Here is a 21207-nt window from a genome sequence, read left to right on the forward strand (position 1 = left end):
TTAATGAAGCAGGCTAAGAGGTATTCGGGTGGTGACTACTACAAATAATATCCCACAAATAATATGACTTAAGGGTAAACAAAAATACACGCAAATGTAATTGTTACTGGTGGAATCAAGAGTCACTGAAAACAACTTAATTTTAAAAGATTCTGTAGGAATTTTAAAGTATGCTTGTTAATCTAAAATTGAAATCAATGACTAGAATTAACACAAGCATAAATAAGGAAGGTAAGAGAAAATTTGTGGAAAGATCCCTTATGGTCTGCCAGTCTTGTTCTTCCATGAAGTTGTTGAGGACTTTCAGGAAGGTGACGAGAGTGAAGGGGTTCAGAAGTTCGGGCCTTTAGCATATAACTAACTCGTCTTGTTCCTAAATCTCCTCTAGCTCTTCTCATTCCTCGTTGTTTCTTGGTCTGCCTATTAGGCTGAAGGGTCCTCTATGATGCTCACACTGCAAGGAGCCCAGATGCTACAGATGCTGGAGAATTCCTTGAGGAAGAGCCTTCCTGAATCCTTAAAGGTGAGAGTGGGAAATCCTAAAGGAAGCAAGAAATAGCATTCAATTGCTAATGGAGAGGTTGGTGGTTTGAATCCACCAGCTGCTCCATGATAGAAAGATTCAGCAGTCTGATGCTATACTGCACCTTGGTTGAATCATCCCTTCCTCATAACCATTCTGTGGAGGGATATCCAAATGTCTACAGAGGGGCTTTGGGTCTCCACTCCAAACACCTCATTCATATCAATATAGACTGTTTGTTCCAGATCCCTGATAGTTGATCCTATCGACACCTCGTGATCATACAGGCTGGTGTGCTTCTTCCATGTGGGTTTATTTGCTTCCCTGCCAGATGGCTGTTTGCTTAACTTCAAGCCTTTAAAAACCCAGAAGCTATATCTTTTGAAAGCTGGATACCATCCTCTCTCTCTTCACCACATGTGCTTAGGCACCCATTTTGTCTTCAGCAATCATGTCAGGAAGGTGGGCATCAAAGAGTGCCAGGTTATTAGGACAAAGTGTTCTTGTGTTAAGGGAGGCCTTGAGTAGAGGTCCAAAGTCCATCTGATATCTTAATACTTAGCATAAAAATATATGTGCCTTGGTCTCTGTCCCTTTCATTATAAATTAATATGTTTACATAGATACAGGCCTATGACTGTACCTCTATAAATAGATTTTGCCTCCTATTTCTTTCTTCTATTTCCTTTAACCTTCTTCCTATCCCACTATCATGCTCACCCTCCATTCGGCTGTCAGTAGTTCCTCTCAGATGCATTGCACTCAATTAAACCCCATCAGGCATTATATACCCTCCTCGAAATCAATTTTACATCTCTTGTTGTTCCCTCATCCCTGAGTGTGTTGGTTCCCCACTCCCCTGTCCACCTCCTCTCCTCCCGTGTCCCCCTGCCAGGACCGCCTGTGCTGTTGTTTTCTCCTAGTGATTGCTGGCCCTGACTATCTTATATAGGTCAACAAGGGTCAAAAGAAAAACAAGCAAACAAAAACAAAACAAGGGTAAGAAACAATATATAGTACCAGGTCTGTCTGCTGTTTTACATTCCAGTCTGATGAGGTGCTAAGCTCTGTCCCGCAAGTCAGATGTCTGTTTTCCGCATTGCTGGGGAGTTTGGTTACTTTGTTCCCCTTGCTGTCATGTTGCACTCCCTTTGTATTTCATTCCACTGTGCCTGGGACAGACCAGGCACACTTTCCTCACAGTGTCTCCAGTGCTGTCCTCCAGCACTATAGGTCAGGGAGGGAACGCCGTGTCTTGTGGTGGGGCTGGCCCAGTAGTCCTCTCTGTGCATTGACTGCTCTGGGCAGGGATGATGGCCCTGGGGCTTGGTGGATCATGAGGTCCACTCTCTCTTTCTCTCTCTCCCTCTTTGGCGGCTGCAGTGTGGTCTCGACAGACCCGCCACTCTCCCTGGCTCTATCTTCAGTGCTGTCCTCTGCATTGCCTTCGTCTGGGGAGGGGGGTTAACATAGCATGGCTTGGGCCCAGCCCCATCGTCCTTTCTCTTAGTTCACTGCTCCATGCCAATGGATTGCATGCAAGCCTTGGCATTCTGGGATGGGGTTTGGTACCTCTCTCCCTTTCTTGTGGAGACATAAACAATACCATCCCTGTGGGTATGTTAGTGTCCTATTCCCCATCACCCTCGTGGGGTTTTTTCTGGGTTTTTTTTTTTCCTTTTTCTTTTTCCCCCTCTCTTTTCCCATCATTTCTAGTTGGCTGCCATATGCAACCTTTACTTGGTAAAACCCCTACCAAAGTGCTCAGATCTCAACACGGGATTTAGGCATTATCCTCTATGCCCATTGTATTTTTGAGCTTTCTTCAGTGGACTCATGTTATACTTGTCCCTTGGTGCTTGACTAACTTCGCTTAGCATTATTTCTTCCAACTCTTCCCATGAAACAATGTGCTTCATGCATTCATTGCTGCTTTTTAGGGCTGCATAATACACCATTGTATGTGTACACCAGAGTTTTTAATCCGTTAATCAGTTGAGGGAAATGTAGATTGTTTCCAGGTCTTTGCAGTTGTAAACTGTACCACGATGAACACTGGAGCGCAGATGTCTGGTCTTGGTCTGTTTCTTAATTCTTCTGGGTGTATGCCTAGAAGTGGGATTGCTGGATCTTCGACAACTGGATTTCCATTTGTTTTAGGTATCACTAGGTCGAGTTCCATTTTGGCTGTACATATGGACAGGACCACCAGCAGTGGATGAGAGTACCTATCTCACCACACCCCCTCTAGCACTTGTTGGTTTCTGGTTTTTTGAACTGCGCTATCATGAGACTGTTAGGGGGTATCTCATAGTTTTAATTTGCATTTATTTCCCTTATGGCTAATGATTGGAAACGTTTTCTCATTTATTTATTGGTAATTTGGATTTCCACCCTTGTGAAAATTCTATGTGGGTCTTTTGCCCACTTCCTCAGTGGGTTCTTGGTTCTTTTCTTGTTGTAGAGTAGCAATGTTTTGTATATATTAGTAATAAGGCCTGTATCTGATGTGTCATTGCTAAAGATGTTTTCCCAGTGTGTGGGCTTTCTTATTATCCTTTCGGAAAAGTCAGTATATCCCACCTGTCAATTTGTGCCTCCTCTGTGGTTGTGTCCTTCCCTATTTCCAGTAGCCCGTGTAGTCCCTTCACTAGGGTTCGTGAGTTTGTCCCAATTCTTTCACTGATGGCCCTAATAGTTTGGGGTTTTACTCCGAGGTCTGTGATCTATCTTGATTTTATTATTGTGCACGGAATGAGGTGAGGGTCGTACTTCATTTTTCTGTAGGTAGATATCCATTTTTTTCAAGCACCATTTGTTGAAGAGGGTGTCTGATTCCAATGTGATACTTTTGGGACCCTTACCGAAGATCAGTTGTCTGTATGCTGATTTTTAATTTCTGGATTTTCTGTTCTTTTCAATTGGTCTGAGTACCTGTCATTATACCTATAGCATGCTGTTTTGACCACTGGGGTTGTATAATGAGTGTTAAAATCATGTAAAGGGTGCCTTTCTACTTCGTCTTCTTCTTGAGGAGTTCTTTGCTAATTCTGGGCTTCTTCCCTCTCTCTATTAAGTTGGTAGTCAGTTTCTCAAATTCCTTGAAAAAAGATTTTGGTATGTGTATCAGGATTGCATTAAATTTATATAGTGCCCTGATAGGTTTGACATCTCTACTATGTTGAGTCTTCTGATCCATGAGCATGGGATATTCTTCCATTTGTGGAGGTCACTTTGGGTTTCTTGTAATAGTGTTCTGCAGTTTTCCTCATACAAATCTTTTGATTTTTTAATTAGGTATATTGCTAGATATTTCAATTTGTGCTTTGCTATTTTGAAGGGTACTACATGTTTAATCTCCTCTTCCATGATCTTGTCTGATGTATACAGCAATCCTATATACTTCTGTTTGTAGATCTTGTATCCTACCACTCTGCCATATTCCTCTATCACTTCCAGCATTCCTATTGCGGAGCTTTGGGGGTTTTCAATATGTAAAATCATATCATCTGACATTAATGATAGTTTCACCTCTTCTTTCGCCAGATGAATTCCTTTAATGTCTTTCCTTTGGCTATGTTATTAGCTAAGACTTTCAGTGTGATGTTGAATTAAAAAGATAAGGGCGTCCTTGTCTGGTCCCCTTTTTCAGTGGGAATGTTTTTGTCTTTTCTCCATTCACTACTACATTGGCTGTTGTTTTTTTATAAATGGCTTGTATTATATTGAGGGAACTTCCTTCTGCCTCTCACAGTGCTTCACACAGCCTAGGGCAGCCCCAAAGACCCTCCACAGTGCTCCACACTGCTGGGGGAAACTCTACCCAACCTCCAGGTTGCTCTTGCCCACTAACCCAATTCCGTTCACCATCCGCAGCACTCTACACCAAAGTGGGCATCCCCACCTGCCCTCTGAGACACTTCTGCTGGAGCAGGCACCTCTGCACGCCCTCCAAGGCACTCTGAGCCACTACTTGCCACACTGGCCACACTGCTGGCTACACTGCCATGGCTTCCTGTGAGATCATCTAGCTCAGCTCCATCCTCCCGGGCCTGCAACCACACAACCAGTGTCCCCTCAGAGGACAATCCAACTTGTCTTTCAAATAACAGAATACTGGTTCATTAGGGAAAGAGTGACACTACAGGGGGATAACATGGTATCCCAACCCCCAGTACTGTTAGCTGCAGACAGTCCAAAGATGCATTCTTATGAGTCTCCCAAAGGGAGAGCCTAGTGCTTTTCAACTCTCTGGAAAATGGCGCCGAGCTCCTCTAAAACAACACACAGGCAGCAACCAGCTTCAACAACGTCAACCAAACAATATGAGAAACAAAAGGCAATGTTGGAAGAAGTCCTGAGCCTAACGGTGTGCATTGAAGAAACAGTCACTAATCTAACACAGAAAGGAATCTTCAGAATGCCTAAGAGTGGCAGGAGAGAGAGAGAGAAGAGAGAGAGAGAGAGAGAGAGAGAGAGAGAGAGAGAGAGAGAGAGAGAGAGAGAGAGAGAGAAAGAAATAGATGAGCCCCACCGCCTGACCCTGAGACTGGAGGGATTTAAACCTTGACCAAAGGCAGCGTCAAGCTGTGGTTGTGCTGAAGTAAAGCCCTTTGTCTGGCCAAAGTACACCGGCACCTGCCGCAACTGTTGTCGGACTAAAGCTAAGCCCCAGTCAGCCTCCTCAGTGGTAATCCAAAAGCCTGCTGCGCTTCAAAACCTATTGATCTGTGTCTACTTCTCTTTATGGTGCTCCTCCTGTGACCTCTCAGTGGCTATCCTGTGCTGACTTCTGTGGAATTCCTCTGGTGTGTGTTACGGGGACACCCTCTTTTTTTTTTAACAATTTATTGGGGCTCATACAATTCTTATCATAATTCATACATATACATACATCAATTGTATAAAGCACATCTATACAGTCTTTGCCCTAATCATTTTTTTCTCCTCTTTTCTTTTTTTACATTTTATTAGGGACTCATACAACTCTTATCACAATCCATACATATACATACATCAATTGTATAAAGCACATCCATACATTCCCTGCCCCAATCATTCTCAAGGCATTTGCTCTCCACTTAAGCCCCTTGCATCAGGTCCTCTATTTTTTTCCCCTCCCTCCCTTTTCCCCCCTCCATCATGTACCCTTGGTAATTTATACCTCGTTATTTTGTCATATCTTGCCCTATCCGGTGTCTCCCTTCCCCCCTTCTCTGCTGTCCCTCTCCCAGGGAAGAGGTCACATGTGGATCCTTGTAATCAGTTCCCCCTTTCCAACCCACTCACCCTCCACTCTCCCAGCATCGTCCCTCACACCCTTGGTCCTGAAGGTATCATCCACCCTGGATTCCCTGTACCTCCAGCCCTCATATATAGCAGTGTACAGCCTCTGTCCTATCCAGCCCTGCAAGGTAGAATTCGGATCATGGTAGTTGGGGGGAGGGAGCATCCAGGATCTGGGGGAAAGCTGTGTTCTTCATCGGTACTACCTCGCACCCTAATTAACCCATCTCCTCTCCTAAACCCCTCTCTGAGGGGATCTCCATTGGCCGACACTTGGGCCTTGGATCTCCACTCTGCACTTCCCCCTTCATTTAACGGGGTCACCCTCTTGTAAGAACTCCGAACACTTTAATTCATGTAAAATGTTGATGCTTTTAAAAATTCTTATTTTTATGTGTACACACATTTCTTTTTTATATATAAATCATTTTATTCAGGGCTCGTACAATTCTTATCTTGCTAGATGTGAAATTCATAAAAATTTGGGGGGGTGGACTTTTCTCATTTGGGGCAAAAAAGTGCTATATAAGGATTATTTTATCGAGATGCCTTATATCACTCCTTTCTAGCATTTTTTAATGCATTCTTAAAGAAAATTAGTGTTCTGATCAAATATAAGGTACTTTGCCATCCCACCATAACGTGCCAACCCTCCTACTTTCTTGGGATGCTGCAGGTTTATGGAACCGTCTTCCACATGAACCAGGGAAATCCTTTCAAGCTAAAGGCCCTAGTGGACAAGTGGCCAGACTTTAACACAGTGATTATCCACCCTGAGGAGCAGGTAAGCTACCAAATGTGGCATGCGTGTGCTTTTGTGTTTCTATGTGGTGAATGCCTGTGATGGGCCTGGCAATGTGGTAGATCCTGGGACTACAGGAATTGTCTTTGCATGGAGAGAAAGTCCCCATCGTGAACTCTAGAATGAAGGGAGAGGCCGATTAACAAATGAATAGTAGTGTGATGTAAGATGTAGACAAACAGAAGATGTAAAAGATATAACACTACCCAGGTGAAAGCTGATAAAAATTAAATGTGGTTGAAGTTACAAAAGAGATCTAAGGACCTCTCTTCTTCTTTTATATTTTAACCTTTTTTTATTGTGAATTAGATTAAGATTTATAGAGCAGATCATCAGTTTTACACCCCAAAATTCATAGACATTTTGCTTTAATTCATTGATCGCAATCCACTCAATTTATCACCCTCCACTTTTCATTCTCGCTGTGTTTCCTGTTTCCAGTTCTCCTTTCTAATCCAACCCTCTGAACTTTGACCTTGGGTAAATACCATATGTACTTGAATATAAGCCGATCTGAGTATAAGCCAAGGTACCTAATTATTTCCTGGGAAACAGGAAAATCTGATTGACTGGAGTATAAGCCTAGGTTGGAAAATGCAGAAGCTATTGGTGAGTTTCGATAATCAAAACAAATGAAAATAAAATTAATAAAAATCGAGACATCAATGGGGAAATGTATTTAAATATTTCTTTTCAATAAAAACATAAATAAAAGGACAAGTCATTTAACATTAGTAAACTAGCACAGTAAGTTCAAAATAGGTTCAACCAAAACAATAAGGTATCAACAATGATACCTTAAGAGTATTATTCCCTGAGCTCAGACAGCAATGAAGCTAAAATGCAAAGAGTTAAAATCCTTCAAAACTGGATTGCGCATCCTTATCCCTATCCAAATGCAGAGCTTCAGCTGGTGTGAGGTCATCATAGACGCTGTCCTCACTGAGATCACTGTCATCACCATCACTACTGTCATTTTCATACAAAGTGCAGTCTTCACTGCCATCCAAAGCATTACTAATACTACATTTCTGGAAGGCACGTCCCACCATGTTTTCTGGAATGTTTTCCCATGCATTTCAAACCCACTTTGCTATTAACTCTATGTCAGGGTTCATGAGATTTCCTCCTTTTGTTAGTCCGGCTTGGACAGATGGCATCCATTCATGCCACATCCTTCGCACACGGTCTTTAAAAGGCTTATTCAAAGATACATCCAGAGGCTGCAGTACAGATGTAAGCCCACCTGGAATAACGGCTAAAGTAACTTTACTAGATTTTGCCATTCTTTTTACGTCATCTGATAGGTGGACTCTGTACATATCCCAAACAAGTAACGATGGCTTTTTCTTTAAGGCTGCTCCTGGTCATTGGTTCCAACTTTTTTCCACCCATTTTTTGTTCCGTTTTCATCCATCCAGCCTTTAACATGTGCATGCACAGTAATTCTTGGTGGGGAATTGATCTTTTTAGGCAAGGTCTTTCTTTTGAAACTAATGACAAGATGCAGCTTAGTTCCATTAGCAAAACACAGTAGAACAACTGTAAAGTGGTTTGTTTGTTTCTAATTTCCTGTGGTTTTGAGAAAAATGTATTTTTTCCCCCTAAACTTGCCACAGTTATGTTGCTTGGAAGATCAAAGCCATGGCAGTTTCGTCAATACTCTGAATATCTGCCACGTCTTAATTATAAATCCTTCTTTGTTTTATAGTAAATGACTGGAATGACATAATTTTTTCTTCAAGGTCTTATGGAAATTTCTGGGATATCTTTGTTCTGTGTCTCGAACATAGTGGTAGGCCAAACCTATTCATGAAGCAGGTACACCATCCTGCTGACGCAGCAAATTTTTCAATGCCTGGTGCTTTATATTTGTCATTCTTAGCCCTTTGTGGAGCATGTATGTGGGTTCCCATGTGTGTTACGCAGTAAGCATTTTGATGACATACCATAACCCATTTATGCAATTCACTCTCTAGAACCCTATAAAGAGACATTAAACCATGACAAGCTTTTTTAGCTTTTGGAATCTGTTCCAAGTCAGCCTTCATTTTCCACCACTCCCTCACTTGCTTTCGGTCAACACAGAATTCCCTACTTGAAATAATGGTATTGCTCTCTTCTACTCTTGAGACAACCTTCATTTTGAAACCAGCCTCATATTGCCGGCATTTTTGTTTTGGTTCAAGAGTATCCATTTCTAATAGGTTAAAAAATAAGAATTTTCATGGTAATGCCGCCCCTTCTGCCCTGTGCGACATGTTAGCCGGGAGGAGGGGTGTGAGTCTTTGCAGTCAGGGGATTCAGGATGTGAATTAACAGAGAACAGAGGAGAGAGATGGAGCACAGCCACAGACACATTCTTAACCAGTTCAGCTGCTGGCATAAGTGAATCACATTGGGTGCTTCTGGGAATTGGAGCTCTCCACATCATAGAACAGCTCTGATGGTTAGATGTGAGTTAACAAACATTTAAAGCCCTGCAGTGTTAGCAGGGCTTTGAATGAACAGCGGAGATAAAGCAATCACCCGCAAGATAACAGGTGGTTGTCCCGTTACCTCAGGAGGGGGGAGTTGCCCCCAGATACCGCTGACCCATGTGTAAGCCGAACCCCAGTTTTTCAGCACCTTTTTTGTGCTGAAAAACTCGGCTTACACACGAGTAAATACGTTAGGCCCATCTCATATGGTTAATGACTTCTTCCTCTTCTTTTCTGCCTCCTCCTCCTTTATTTTTTTACCATAAGTGTGGCCTCAGTTCTAAACCGGAAGATTGATTATGGGGTCCAGCATGTCTCTTGCCAGCCAACAAGCTTAGTCTCTTTTGTGACTTTGATTAGGGACATTTCTTGATAGAAGCTTCATCTGAACTTGATTTTGGAGTTAAACGTATTTTTCTCAGACTGAACAGGGAAAGGAAGCACTTTAATTAGAATGAAGAGGAAGATCAAAGCTCAGAAGTAAAACCACCTGGTGAGTTTAATGAAAATAAAGATAAATATGACATCACTAGTATTTGCATATATTTGGGTTAATTTTTTTTAAACTACTGCGGTAAAATTGGATCTCTACCAGGGACAAAATTTTCAAACCATTTTAAAATATGAAGTTAAAGTGTGAATGTACAAGTAAACTCTGCTCTGCAGCTCAATTTTGAGCCACACAATAGACAAGATGATAAGGGAAACAATGATACTAGGATGGTTGTCATATTGCAATAAATCAACAAATTGAGATCCAAAGTGCCCCATGTGTCCAAGAATAAAGTTAAGAAGGTTAGGGAAAAGGAGGAATGGAAACAGGAGACAAAGGGTGAACGTGGGGCAAGTGATGTTTTATTGTGAGAATGGCAATCAATCAGATGGGAAAAAAATGTGTTTGAATTGTTGAATGGAGAATTGATCTGCTCTATAAACCTTCACTCAATTCACAATAAAAAGTTTCAAAATAGCAATATGATACCTCTAATATGGACACAACTGTTCTTGAATTACTAAATAATGCCTCTGTCATTGAGTCCATTCTGACTCATAGTGAGCCTGTAGGGCAAGGTGCACCTGCCCCTGCGGGTTTCCAAGACCGGAACTCTCTTTGTTGCTGATTTTTGGCTGTAACTCATGATGGGAGTGAGAATCCCTGTCTGTCTCTCACCCAGCAGTTGGTGGTTTCCAACTGCTAACCTTGCAGTTAGCAGCCCAACTCGTAGTTACCATGCCACCAGGGGTCCTTAGTATGAAATAGCTATCTTTATTTTAATAGTGCTTTAGAGAAAAATGTATCAGCATCCTAAATGACTTGTGAATGTGTACATATATATACATATGTATTTGCAATATTGTTAACTATATTGATTCTACAGTAACTGCGGTAATATTTTTCTCTGCCTTCTTTATCCCAATATTTCCATTTATTATGTAATATATTTAAGCTGGATAAACAAGATGAAGGAGAAAACAATGAGACAGATGGTTCTGGGGGACATAAAAGAGGGGGAGGCGGGGAAAAGAAAGTGGGAGTTAACAAATGCAGGGACAAGGGACCAACCAGTGATCCAAAATCGATGGTGAGGAGGGTGTAAGAGGCCATGGTAGGGCTTGATCAAGAGAAATGTAACCAAGAAGAATGACTGAAACCCAAATGAAGCCTGGGCATGATAGTGGGACAAGAGGAAAGTAAATGGAAATAGAGGAAAGAACTAGGAGGCAAAGGGTATTTATAGAGGTCTAAATACAGTCATGTACATATGTAAATATATTTATATGTGATTATGGGGAAATAGATTTATGTGCATATATTTTTAGGTTTAGTATTAAGGTAGCAGATGGACATTGGGCCTCCACTCAGGTACTTGCTCAATACAAGAACACTTTGTTCTATTAAACTGATATTCCATGATGCTCACCTGCCCCACATAATTGCTGAAGGCAAAGCAGTTGCATAAGCAAATGTGGCAAAGAGAGCTGATGGTGCCCGGCTGTCAAAAGATATAGTGACTGGGGTCTTAAAGGCTTGAAGGTATACAGCGGCCATCTAGCTCAGAAGCAACAAAGCCCACATGGAAGCAGCACACACATTTTTAAAGGAAGGTCTTCATTTGAAAGTGTTCTTCATTTTCTTTGGTTTCATTACATATGTTTTGTTGTTCATGCCAATGAATTTCCTCTGTCCCTAGATTCTATGTAAAACAGAAGAAAATGTCACTGCATTCTGTAGTGTCCTCACAATTGTTCCTATGTTTGAGACGATCATTGCAGCAACTTTGTCAATCCACCTCCTTGAGGGACTTCCTCACCTCCAATGAATCTTGACTTTACCAAGTAGGATGTCCTTCTCCAGGGACTAGACCCTGCTGACATATCCAAGTACTTGAGATGAAGTCTCCTCACCCTTACTTCTAAGAAGCATCTGAGCATATTTTTTCCAAGACAGATTTGTTCATCCTTTTGGCATGGTATATTCAATATTCTTTACCAATGCCAGAGGCAACAGCACCGATTCTTCTTCCGTCTTCCTTATTCATTTTCTAGTGCTGGTATACATGCATATGGATCAATAATACCATAGTTGAACTCATGCACACCTAAGTCCTCCAAGCTAGGTCTTTGCTGTTTTAATACCTTACAGAGTTGTGTGTCTGTGCGTGTATTTTGTTTGGTTAGTTGGTTTTGCAGTAGATTTGCTGTATGCAAATACATCATTTGGTTCCTTGACTGCGGCTTTCATGGATGTTGATTTCATACTCCTGTAAAATTACATCCTTGACAATTTCAGTCTTTCCACTGTTTATCATGTTCTTGCTTCTGGGTCTAGTTGTATTATTTTCCTTCTGTTGAGTTATAATTCATATTGAGGTAGTCATTGATCTTCAGAGTAAGTGGTCCAATTCCTCTTCACTGTCAGCCAGAAAAATTTGTGTCAGCCTCATTTCACAGATTTTTAATGAATCTTTGTCCAATCTTGACTCTGTGTTCTTCTTGGCTCTGTGTTCTTCTTGGATAGTTCTTCTTCACTGTAACCAAATAATGTAAACTACAGTAAAATTCATTCTCACAACAGAAGTTGGCCCTTGTCAGTTGCTCTTATCATCTCCTGTAGAGGATTATGAGGTATAAAATAATACTCTCTAAATGGTTATGTCTTTGATTTTAAATCTTAATGGAGTAGATGTATGTGTATAGAAGAGTATTGTGGAAAAATTTTCCATTACAAATGTAATATTTGAATCTCTCTTATCTTCATCTCATGACTTCAGTGATACAGAAAAAAATGATCATGCCCAATGTCCATCTGAGGACAATTGGATATCCCCTTACAGAGAGGTCACATGGAACAGATGAGTCAGCCAGGGCGCAGTACAGCACTGATGAAACACATAACTTTCTTCTAGTTCTTTACTGCTTCCTTCACCCCACTATCATGACCTCAGTTCTACCTTACCAATTGGATTAGACTAGAGCATGCACACTGCTACAGGTAAGAGCCCAAAGCACAGGGAATCCAGGATAGATAAACCCCTTAGGGTCAACAAGGAAAGTCAAGATACCAGGAGGATTAGGGGAGGGTGGGGAGAGAAAGTGGGAATGAATAACAGAAAAGTGGGTGAAGGGTGATGGAGGACGATGTGAGATATGGAAAAAAAATAATGCATAACTTATCAAATGTTCATGAGAGTGGGTGGGGGAGGAAAGGGGGAGCTGATATCAGGGGCTCAAGTGGGAAGAGAATGCATTGAAAAGGATGATGGTGGCATGTGTGCAAATGTGCTTGACACATTGCAGGAATGTATGGATTGTGATAGATGTAAGAGCCCCAATAAAAGTATTTATTTTAAAATGATCATGCACTGATAACAATACCAAAATATTTTAATATTTATAACTTTCATAAAATCGAGGTGTTTAAAAGAATCAGCATTGTAAATATGACACAGAAGGAATTTGATTTATCCCCCTTTCCCCAACATCAACAGGAGATGACAGATGACCTTGATCACTACACCAACACTTACCACATCTACTCCAAGGATCCCAAGAGCTGTCGGGAATTCCTGGACTCAGCAAAAGTCATCAACTGGAAACAGCATTTGCAAATCCAAAGTGAGAGGACTGGACTCTGCGCGGACTCACTTCTTTGTGCTGACTATGCCCCCTCTTATTCATTATACCTCCTTTTTATAAATCTCAGACCCTCACCCTATGGTCCATTTCTTTAATCAGCTGCAGCTATATTTACAAAGGAAAGGGAAAGGAAAACCATTAAAGGCAGGAAAGAAGGAGTTTTCTATACAAGTTTCCATGGAAATGACTCCAACTCAAGGCCATTCCATGAGTGTCAGAGTAGAGGGGCCACCCCATGAGTGTCACAGGAGAGGGGCCACCCCATGAGTGTCAGAGTAGAGGGATGCTCTAAGGGGTTTTCAAAGGCTGGGGTTTTTTTTTATTAATAGAGTTTTAGGTCTTTCTCTAAATGGACTCAAACCTGCAACCTTTCTATTACCAGCTGCATGTGGTACCCATATGCACTCCTCGGGGACTTGGTTTCCTATAGGGAACCATAATAGAAGTTCTTCATTGCCACTGACTTGTGATGAAATTGACAAAGAGGTCTAGGCTCCTTTGGGGTGTTTGGTGGTGACATCACAGCTGCTCCCCTCCGTTCCATTCCTGGAATAACAATAACAACTCCTTGTGCCACAGAGCACCTCTTCCAGATCACCAAGGCCAGCTGTCAGCCTATGAGTATGCTGTCTACAGTCAGTACCCCTAGAACGGCATCCCTGCTCTTTCTGTTCCTTGCTGTTACCCTTCAGAGACGTTCTCTTATGTGCTATAGAGTTGATCTGCCCCATAAGTTATCCTAGACTGTAATCCAGAAAGAAACAAATCACCCAATATTTCTCCCATGGAGCAACACGGTGAGAAAATCTCCAACTTTTTCTTTCACCGGTGAGCTCTTGCAGGGCTCCCTAGGTCAAACAAGGGGTCATGGAAAAGCTGAAATGACTCTTTTTCGTTTAATCATTCATGGTGGTTGCTGCTGTTGTTTCAGAGAATACACACAGCAGAACATACGCCAGTTTGACGATTTCTGCCAGGATCCATTCAGGGACACTCATTGCATTGTTGGCGTTGGGTGACCATTCTTCCTTTTCCCCAGTGTTCCTCCTGCACCAACATAAACTTACCGCTCTCCTCGTGTGCCATCTAACCTTCTCACTAGCTGTTAGCAGTTCAATGGGCGTAACTGGATTTTACAGGAGCATGATATACCACGCGGTAGACAGTCTTTACTGGTGATGTTAAACTATTGTTTCATTTGCAGAAGACTTCATTGAAATGATATCTTGAATACGAAATTCTTATCACCATATCTGGTTGTAGCGTTAACGTTGGATGTGTAGGATAAACACGATATAAGGTAAACCAATAAAAATTGATGAGCTCTTAATTCTCTGAACCAGCAATTTGGCTGACCTTTGAAAGGCCAGTCGGTCTTCTGCTGGGATTCCTTGGTTTACTCATGCAGTGGACTGTGGATGTTTTGGTGTGACCTCACTTTCCCAGCTGAATGATGGTCTGGTTATCAGTTAGTGCCAATTCTTGGCTGAAGTGACAGGGTGACAGTGGAAGATGTAGCATATGGAGACTCTCAGAAATCCTAGTGTTGACCTTGTCCCTTGATTGTAGTCCAAGGATAACCAGGAGCTGAGAAGAGAAGGCAGGCTGCAATGTGCAAACCCTTTAAAGCCTCTCACAGAATCAGCCTTACAATTGTCCCCCTAGTGGAAGCAAGTCACCTAACCTGAGTGAGCCTCAGCGCATTCGACAGTCCTAGGAAATGAGTACCTTGAGCTTTGGGCACATTGTAGGCTGTCCCTGGTACCGTTTGCCTTTCTAAGAACACAGTCAGTGCTCATGGATGTTGACTATGATTTTTATAGCTCTTCTCTTTCAATTAGCCGAACTGCCCGGTAACGTAGAATGAAAAACTTGGCCGAGGTCTTAGTATTCCCATGAATGACACGGCCGTGTCTGAAGCAATCCCGGGGCATGTTGTCAGTTAAGTACAACAGGGGAAACTGCCTAATACTTTATAAGAGATACAGAGGCCACTCAGCGGCAGCATTGAACCCAGAACCAAGGTTTTCTTTTTTTTTTTTATTAGGGGCTCATACAATTCTTATCACAGTTCATTCATATACATACATCAATTGTATAAAGGACATCTGTACATTCTTTGCCCTAATCATTTTTTTCCTCCTCTTTTCTTTTTTTACATTTTATTAGGGACTCATACAACTCTTATCACAATCCATACATATACATACATCAATTGTATAAAGCACATCCATACATTCCCTGCCCCGATCATTCTCAAAGCATTTGCTCTCCACTTAAGCCCTTTGCATCAGGTCCTCTTTTTTTTCCCCTCCCTCCTCTCTCCCCCCTCCCTCATGTGCCCTGGGTAATTTATACATCGTTATTTTGTCATATCATGCCCTATCCGGAGTCTCCCCTCCCCGCCTTCTCTGCTGTCCCTCTCCCAGGGAAGATGTCACATGTGGATCCTTGTAATCAGTTCCCCCTTTCCAACCCACTCACCCTCCACTCTCCCAGCATCGCCCCTCACACCCTTGGTCCTGAAGGTATCATCCACCCTGGATTCCCTGTGTCTCCAGCCCTCATATGTAACAGTGCACAGCCTCTGCCCTATCCAGCCCTGCAAGGTAGAATTCGGATCATGGTAGTTGGGGGGAGGAAGCATCCAGGATCTGGGGGAAAGCTGTGTTCTTCATCGTTACTACCTCGCACCCTAATTAACCCATCTCCTCTCCTAAACCTCTCTATGAGGGGATATTCATTGGCCGACACTTGGGCCTTGGGTCTCCACTCTGCACTTCCCCCTTCATTTAATATGGTATATATACATATATATATATATATATATACATATACACATACATACACACACACATCTTTTTTTTTTTTTGCATGATGCCTTATACCTGGTCCCTTGGCACCTCGTGATCACACTGACCGGTGTGCTTCTTCCATGTGGGCTTTTTTCCTTCTGAGCTAGATGGCCGCTTGTTCACCTTCAAGCCTTTAAGACCCCAGACACTATCTCTTTTGATAGCCGGGCACCATCAGCTTTCTTCACCACATTTGTTTATGCACCCATTTGTGTTCAGCGATCCTATCATGGAGATGTGCAGTCAATGATATGATTTTTTGTTCTTTGATGCCTGGTAACTGATCCCTTTGGGACCACTCGATCACACAGGCTGGTGTGTACTTCCACGTGGACTTTGTTGCTTCTGAGCTAGATGGCCACTTGTTTATCTTCAAGCCTTTAAGACCCCAGTCACTATCTCTTTTGATAGCCGGGCACCATCAGCTTTCTTCACCACATTTACTTGTTCACCCCCTTTGGCTCCAGCAGCTGTGTCGGGAGAGTGAGCATCATAGAGTTCCAATTTAATAAAAGAAAGTATTCATGCATTGAGGGAGTGTTTGAATAGAGGCCCAAGGTCCTTCCGCCATCTTAATACTTAACCTATAAATATAGACACATAGATCTATTTCCCCATCCTCCTATATATATTTGCATGTACATGTCTTTGTCTAGACCTCCATAAATGCCCTTTGACTCCTAGCTCTTTCCTCAATCTCCCTTGACTTTCCTCCTGCCCTACTACCATGCTTCGTCACCACCTGGGCTAGAGTATACCTCTTCTCTATGCAACCTTACCCTTGATCATTCCCCACCAGGCCTGCCACTCCCCCCTCTCTACCATTTTGGGTCCCATGTTTTTCCCTTGGCCCTGTGTTTGTTAACACCACTTCCTTACCCCCCTACCCCCCCCCACCCCAAGTCCTCCCGGAACTGTCGGTCCCATTGTTTTTCCTCCAGATAGTTCATCGAACCAAGGTTTTCTGAATCTACACACCTGACACTTCCTACTCCGCTGAGAGCCTCTCACTGGAATGTGTGAAGCTGACATCTGTCCATGTCCCCCCATCTAGGTTCACAGTCCAGCCTGAATGAGGTGATCCAGAGTCTTGCAGTCACAAAAGGCTTCAAGGTCAAGCAAACACAATGCTTCCTCTTTGTGATGCCTGAGACAGCAAAGAAACTGTTTCCTTCCTTGGTGGATGCAAAGAACTTGTCATCCACGAGTGGCAGACCCAAGGCCATGTGAGTCTGATCAAAGCCTCTCTACAAAGACCTCTCGGGACTAAAGCAGTCCTTCCACATCTTTCCCTGCTGTCTGCTTCAGGTCTTTGTCTCCCTCTAACGAGCCCCAATGACACTCAAATCCATTAACCCCTCTGTGGGAGAAAGATGAGACTTTCTACACCCCAAAACAGTGACAGTGTTGACAACATGCACAGGACGTTCTAGACAGTCCTTTAGTCCCTAGCAATAGAAATGAGCTCAATGGCGGTGAGATTGGTTTTTGTATCTAACTCGACAAACTGTCTCATCCTTCTTTCTGCTTCTCTCTGACACATACTCACCCACACGCCAAACCGTCGTTTCCATTTACACTTTCTTCTGCCCACTTGCTCTCTCTGGAGACAAGAGGGGTGAGAGTAAATGTTGCCAAGTGGATTCAGACTCGTGCTGACCAGCCCCCGTGTGATGGAGAGTATGACAGCTCTGTAGGGTGTTCATGAATGAAAAGTCACACTTGGTAAAAGAAAGTGAGATTTATTGAAAGAGAGTCCAGACTGGGGAAAGTCTCCAAATTCAGAGAAAAGGGAACAGCAGTGTGTCAGACAAGAACGAACGATGAGGTGCTGTTATAAAGTTATAATGAGAGGAATAAAACCAAGGGAGAAGGGACCCCCCCTAACCCCCACCACCCTCACCTCACTGGAGACAAGAGATCTGATTGATGCTGTTGGGAACAGGAAAATCCCTTGGGAGTACAGAAACTGATTAAGTCAGTGGATGCCTGAGACCAAGACACATGGGGGCTAGTTACAACCTTTTCAACTTCTCAGGAGCGTATTTCCATTGAGGGGGAAGGGAGGCCATTCCAAGAGCAGCCAAGGCAGAAGTTAAGGGTAGTGGAGAGGCCCTCACCCCAGGGAGCACACACAGGCAACAACACCTGGGTGAAAAAGCTGGCTGAGTTGGTCAGTAGAGGAAAGTGGGGAGAGGGCACTAGGCTGACCACTTGGCAATGGAGTTCACCTTGGCCTGTGAGAACTCATGAGGACAACTGGTCTTCCCAAGTGCAGTGAAGTAGGCCCGGAGGCCCTTTCCTGGTAGACCTCCTTAGTGGGAAAAATCAATCAGAGAAATGGGAATCAGCAAGCTCCATGGCATGTGGTGCTTGAGTTAGTCCTTCAGGTACAACAAGGCACCAAAGGACAGTGACTTTGGAGAATGCCGAGGTGGGAGGGCAAGCGAGGGGAGATAAAGCAATGAGCTAGATTGTTGACGGGGGCTAACTTGCATGAAATAGAAGACAGTCATCCACAGCAGGGGAAGCAAAATCAAGGAGATGGTGAAGAATAAACTATGGGCAAAGGTGGGGTAATTACTAGTACAAAGGCTTGACTACAAAGTTGATGAACTGAAAGAGAACCCCCCTATATAACTTACAATAAAAAACTGTTATAAAGAAATAAAGGCCAAAAATAAAAGAAGAGAGAAGTCAGCATTCGTGTACAGTTGGAGCAGGACCTAAAATTACAGAATCATGAGTGGTCAGAGAGAATCCTGAGAGATGAACGTGGAACTTTTGAGAGTGGGGATTTACCAGGGCTCAGTAGATAACACATAAGTGTGATTACATGGTGGTGTAAGGGGACATGGTTCCAAGTGTACATGTGCTTCAGTCAATTATAGATGGCCTCAGGGCAATGGCAGGGCAGATTTTTTCTGGAAGCCTAATATTAAGGCTGTTTTCTCAAGCTTGTTTGTTCTTGGAGATCTGTGGCATAGAAGGTTGGTCAATAATGCTGTGGGGCCAGACATAAAGATAGAGATGATCACACCTGCCTATGTTGGCCATGGACGAACAACTCCACTGGGCACAGAATGTGACATTCTATACCTGCCAAACACCAGGAGGCAAAAAAAAAAAAAAAACACTAAGAAAGAAGAAGAAAATGTTTTCTTGCAGCTATATCCACACAAAAGTGGGAGAAGCTGCTGTTAGAAAAACAAACTCACGGCCATTGAGGTGATTTCTACTCAACGATTCTGTAAGAGGGGTTAGAACGGGCCCCGTGGGTTTCCAAGAATTCAGCTCTTTCCTGGAGTAGAAAGAGGAGTGTGTCTCCCTCAGGGAGACTGGTGATTTCAAACTGCTGACCTTGCAGTTAGCAGCCCAATGCAATAACACCATCCCACCAGGGCTCTTAGTGAATGCAACTTTAGAATTCAATCCGGATTCCAGAATCGTGTCAACCCTTAGGTAGAGTTAAGGCTTCCACAGCTGCCTACGCTGTTTGCAAACATCCGTGCCTCTGATCTCAGACATATGCACCTATCTTTTTTTTTTTTAAATAAAATCAGATTGCCAGGCTTTTATTCTGTGTTGTGCCTGGCTGTCGTTAAACTAGCAACCTTGAAGCGACTAGTCAATTATAGAGCTCCATGTCCTCTCTTGCCTCTAGGATAGAGGAGAGCTGCCCCATAGGGTTGATTCATCTGTGACCTTTACAGAATCAAAGCAGCAGGCCTCTTCCCACTCTCTGCGAGTGAACCGCCAACTTTGTTTAGCACTGGAGCGCTGAGCTGTTTACACCAGTACTCATGAGCTCTTCTTCTCTCTTGGTCCTTCCCTAGCAACCAAGAGCTGTTTAGACTCTCATCGCTGGACGTCACCCACGCTGCCCTGGTGAATGAATTCTGGCATTTCGGTGGCAATGAGAGGAGCCAGAGATTTATCGAGCGCTGCATCCGGACCTTCCCCACCTTCTGTCTGCTGGGGCCTGAGGGAGCCCCTGTGAGCTGGTCCTTGATGGATCAGACTGGAGAGCTGAGAATGGCAGGTACTGTGCCCCAGTACCGGGCACAAGGCCTCGTCTCCTCTGTCATCTATTCCCAGATACAGGCTCTGGACAAAAGAGGCTTCCCTCTCTATTCTCACACTGACAAGAGCCACAAAATTATGCAGAAAATGTCTCACAATCTACAGCATATCCACTTGCCCTGTGACTGGAACCAGTGGAACTGTGTGCCTCGGTGATGCTAAATCTGAACAAGGACAATGTTGGGGGACGTCAGGCATTCAGCTGGAGGAACAGATGGTGGATGGAGAGAACATGTGAGCTGTAACCTTTGGTAAAGGAGTGAGTGCTGTTTGGTCTCACGGATTCCACTAGGTTGCCCAGTGTGAAGCTGACTCAGACATTGTTCCTGTGGGTCCATGTCCCTGAGCTCCCCACATTTCCAAGATTTCTGTAACTCTCTCTACAACTTCTTTCTATTAATTTTTAACAGTTTTATTGTCATTTCTTCTACATATCGCACAATTCAATAGTTCACTCACATCCAGAAGAGTTGTACAATCATCCCCACAATCAATTGTGTAGCGCCCCACCCCCAACATGGTTAATTCACTTTTACAAGCATCATCATCTTCAGTTCTAGTGTTACCTCCCCACCCACACATTCTTTTCTCCCTCAACCCCTCAACTGCCCTATCACCCACCCCCACCCCCACTCTTCCCTCTCTCACAAACCCCTGTGTCAGTTCTTATCCCTATACATCTACTCCTTCCGTGCTTCACAACCTGGGAAACACAACAGAAACAATAAAACACAGAAACAAAATTAAGTGGTGAGGACCAAACAATACAAATCATGCAGAGATAAATATACAAATAAGGAGGAAGGAAGAAAAGACCACCATGAATATTTAGAAGACCACAGGAGGAATTTTTGTCATGGAACAAGCAAGAAATACTAACGCCTAGAACAATTTCAAGTTGAGTCAAGAGTGAGGTCAACTGATCAAGTTTCAAGTTCGATCCAGTATACACACAATTTCAATGATCTCTATCTGATAGTAAAGCTGTTGGAGACCCTTGCCTGTGGCTAGAGGGGATCCGTCAGTGGCTTCATCTGGCAG

The 21207-nt window shown here is 43.2% G+C and overlaps 1 protein-coding gene across 1 annotated transcript; it reads left to right on the forward strand.

Moving 5' to 3' along the window:
• Window positions 1–442: 442 nt before the first annotated feature.
• LOC142446313 (glycine N-phenylacetyltransferase-like) lies at window positions 443–17313 on the forward strand. The gene is made up of 4 exons (XM_075548078.1): window positions 443–523; window positions 6486–6593; window positions 13081–13207; window positions 17138–17313. The coding sequence occupies exons 1-4, from the start codon at window positions 443–445 to the stop codon at window positions 17311–17313; spliced, it is 492 nt and encodes a 163-aa protein (XP_075404193.1).
• Window positions 17314–21207: the final 3894 nt, after the last annotated feature.

Source organism: Tenrec ecaudatus, chromosome 4 (genome assembly GCF_050624435.1).
Source record: "Tenrec ecaudatus isolate mTenEca1 chromosome 4, mTenEca1.hap1, whole genome shotgun sequence".
Lineage (NCBI taxonomy): Eukaryota > Metazoa > Chordata > Mammalia > Afrosoricida > Tenrecidae > Tenrec > Tenrec ecaudatus.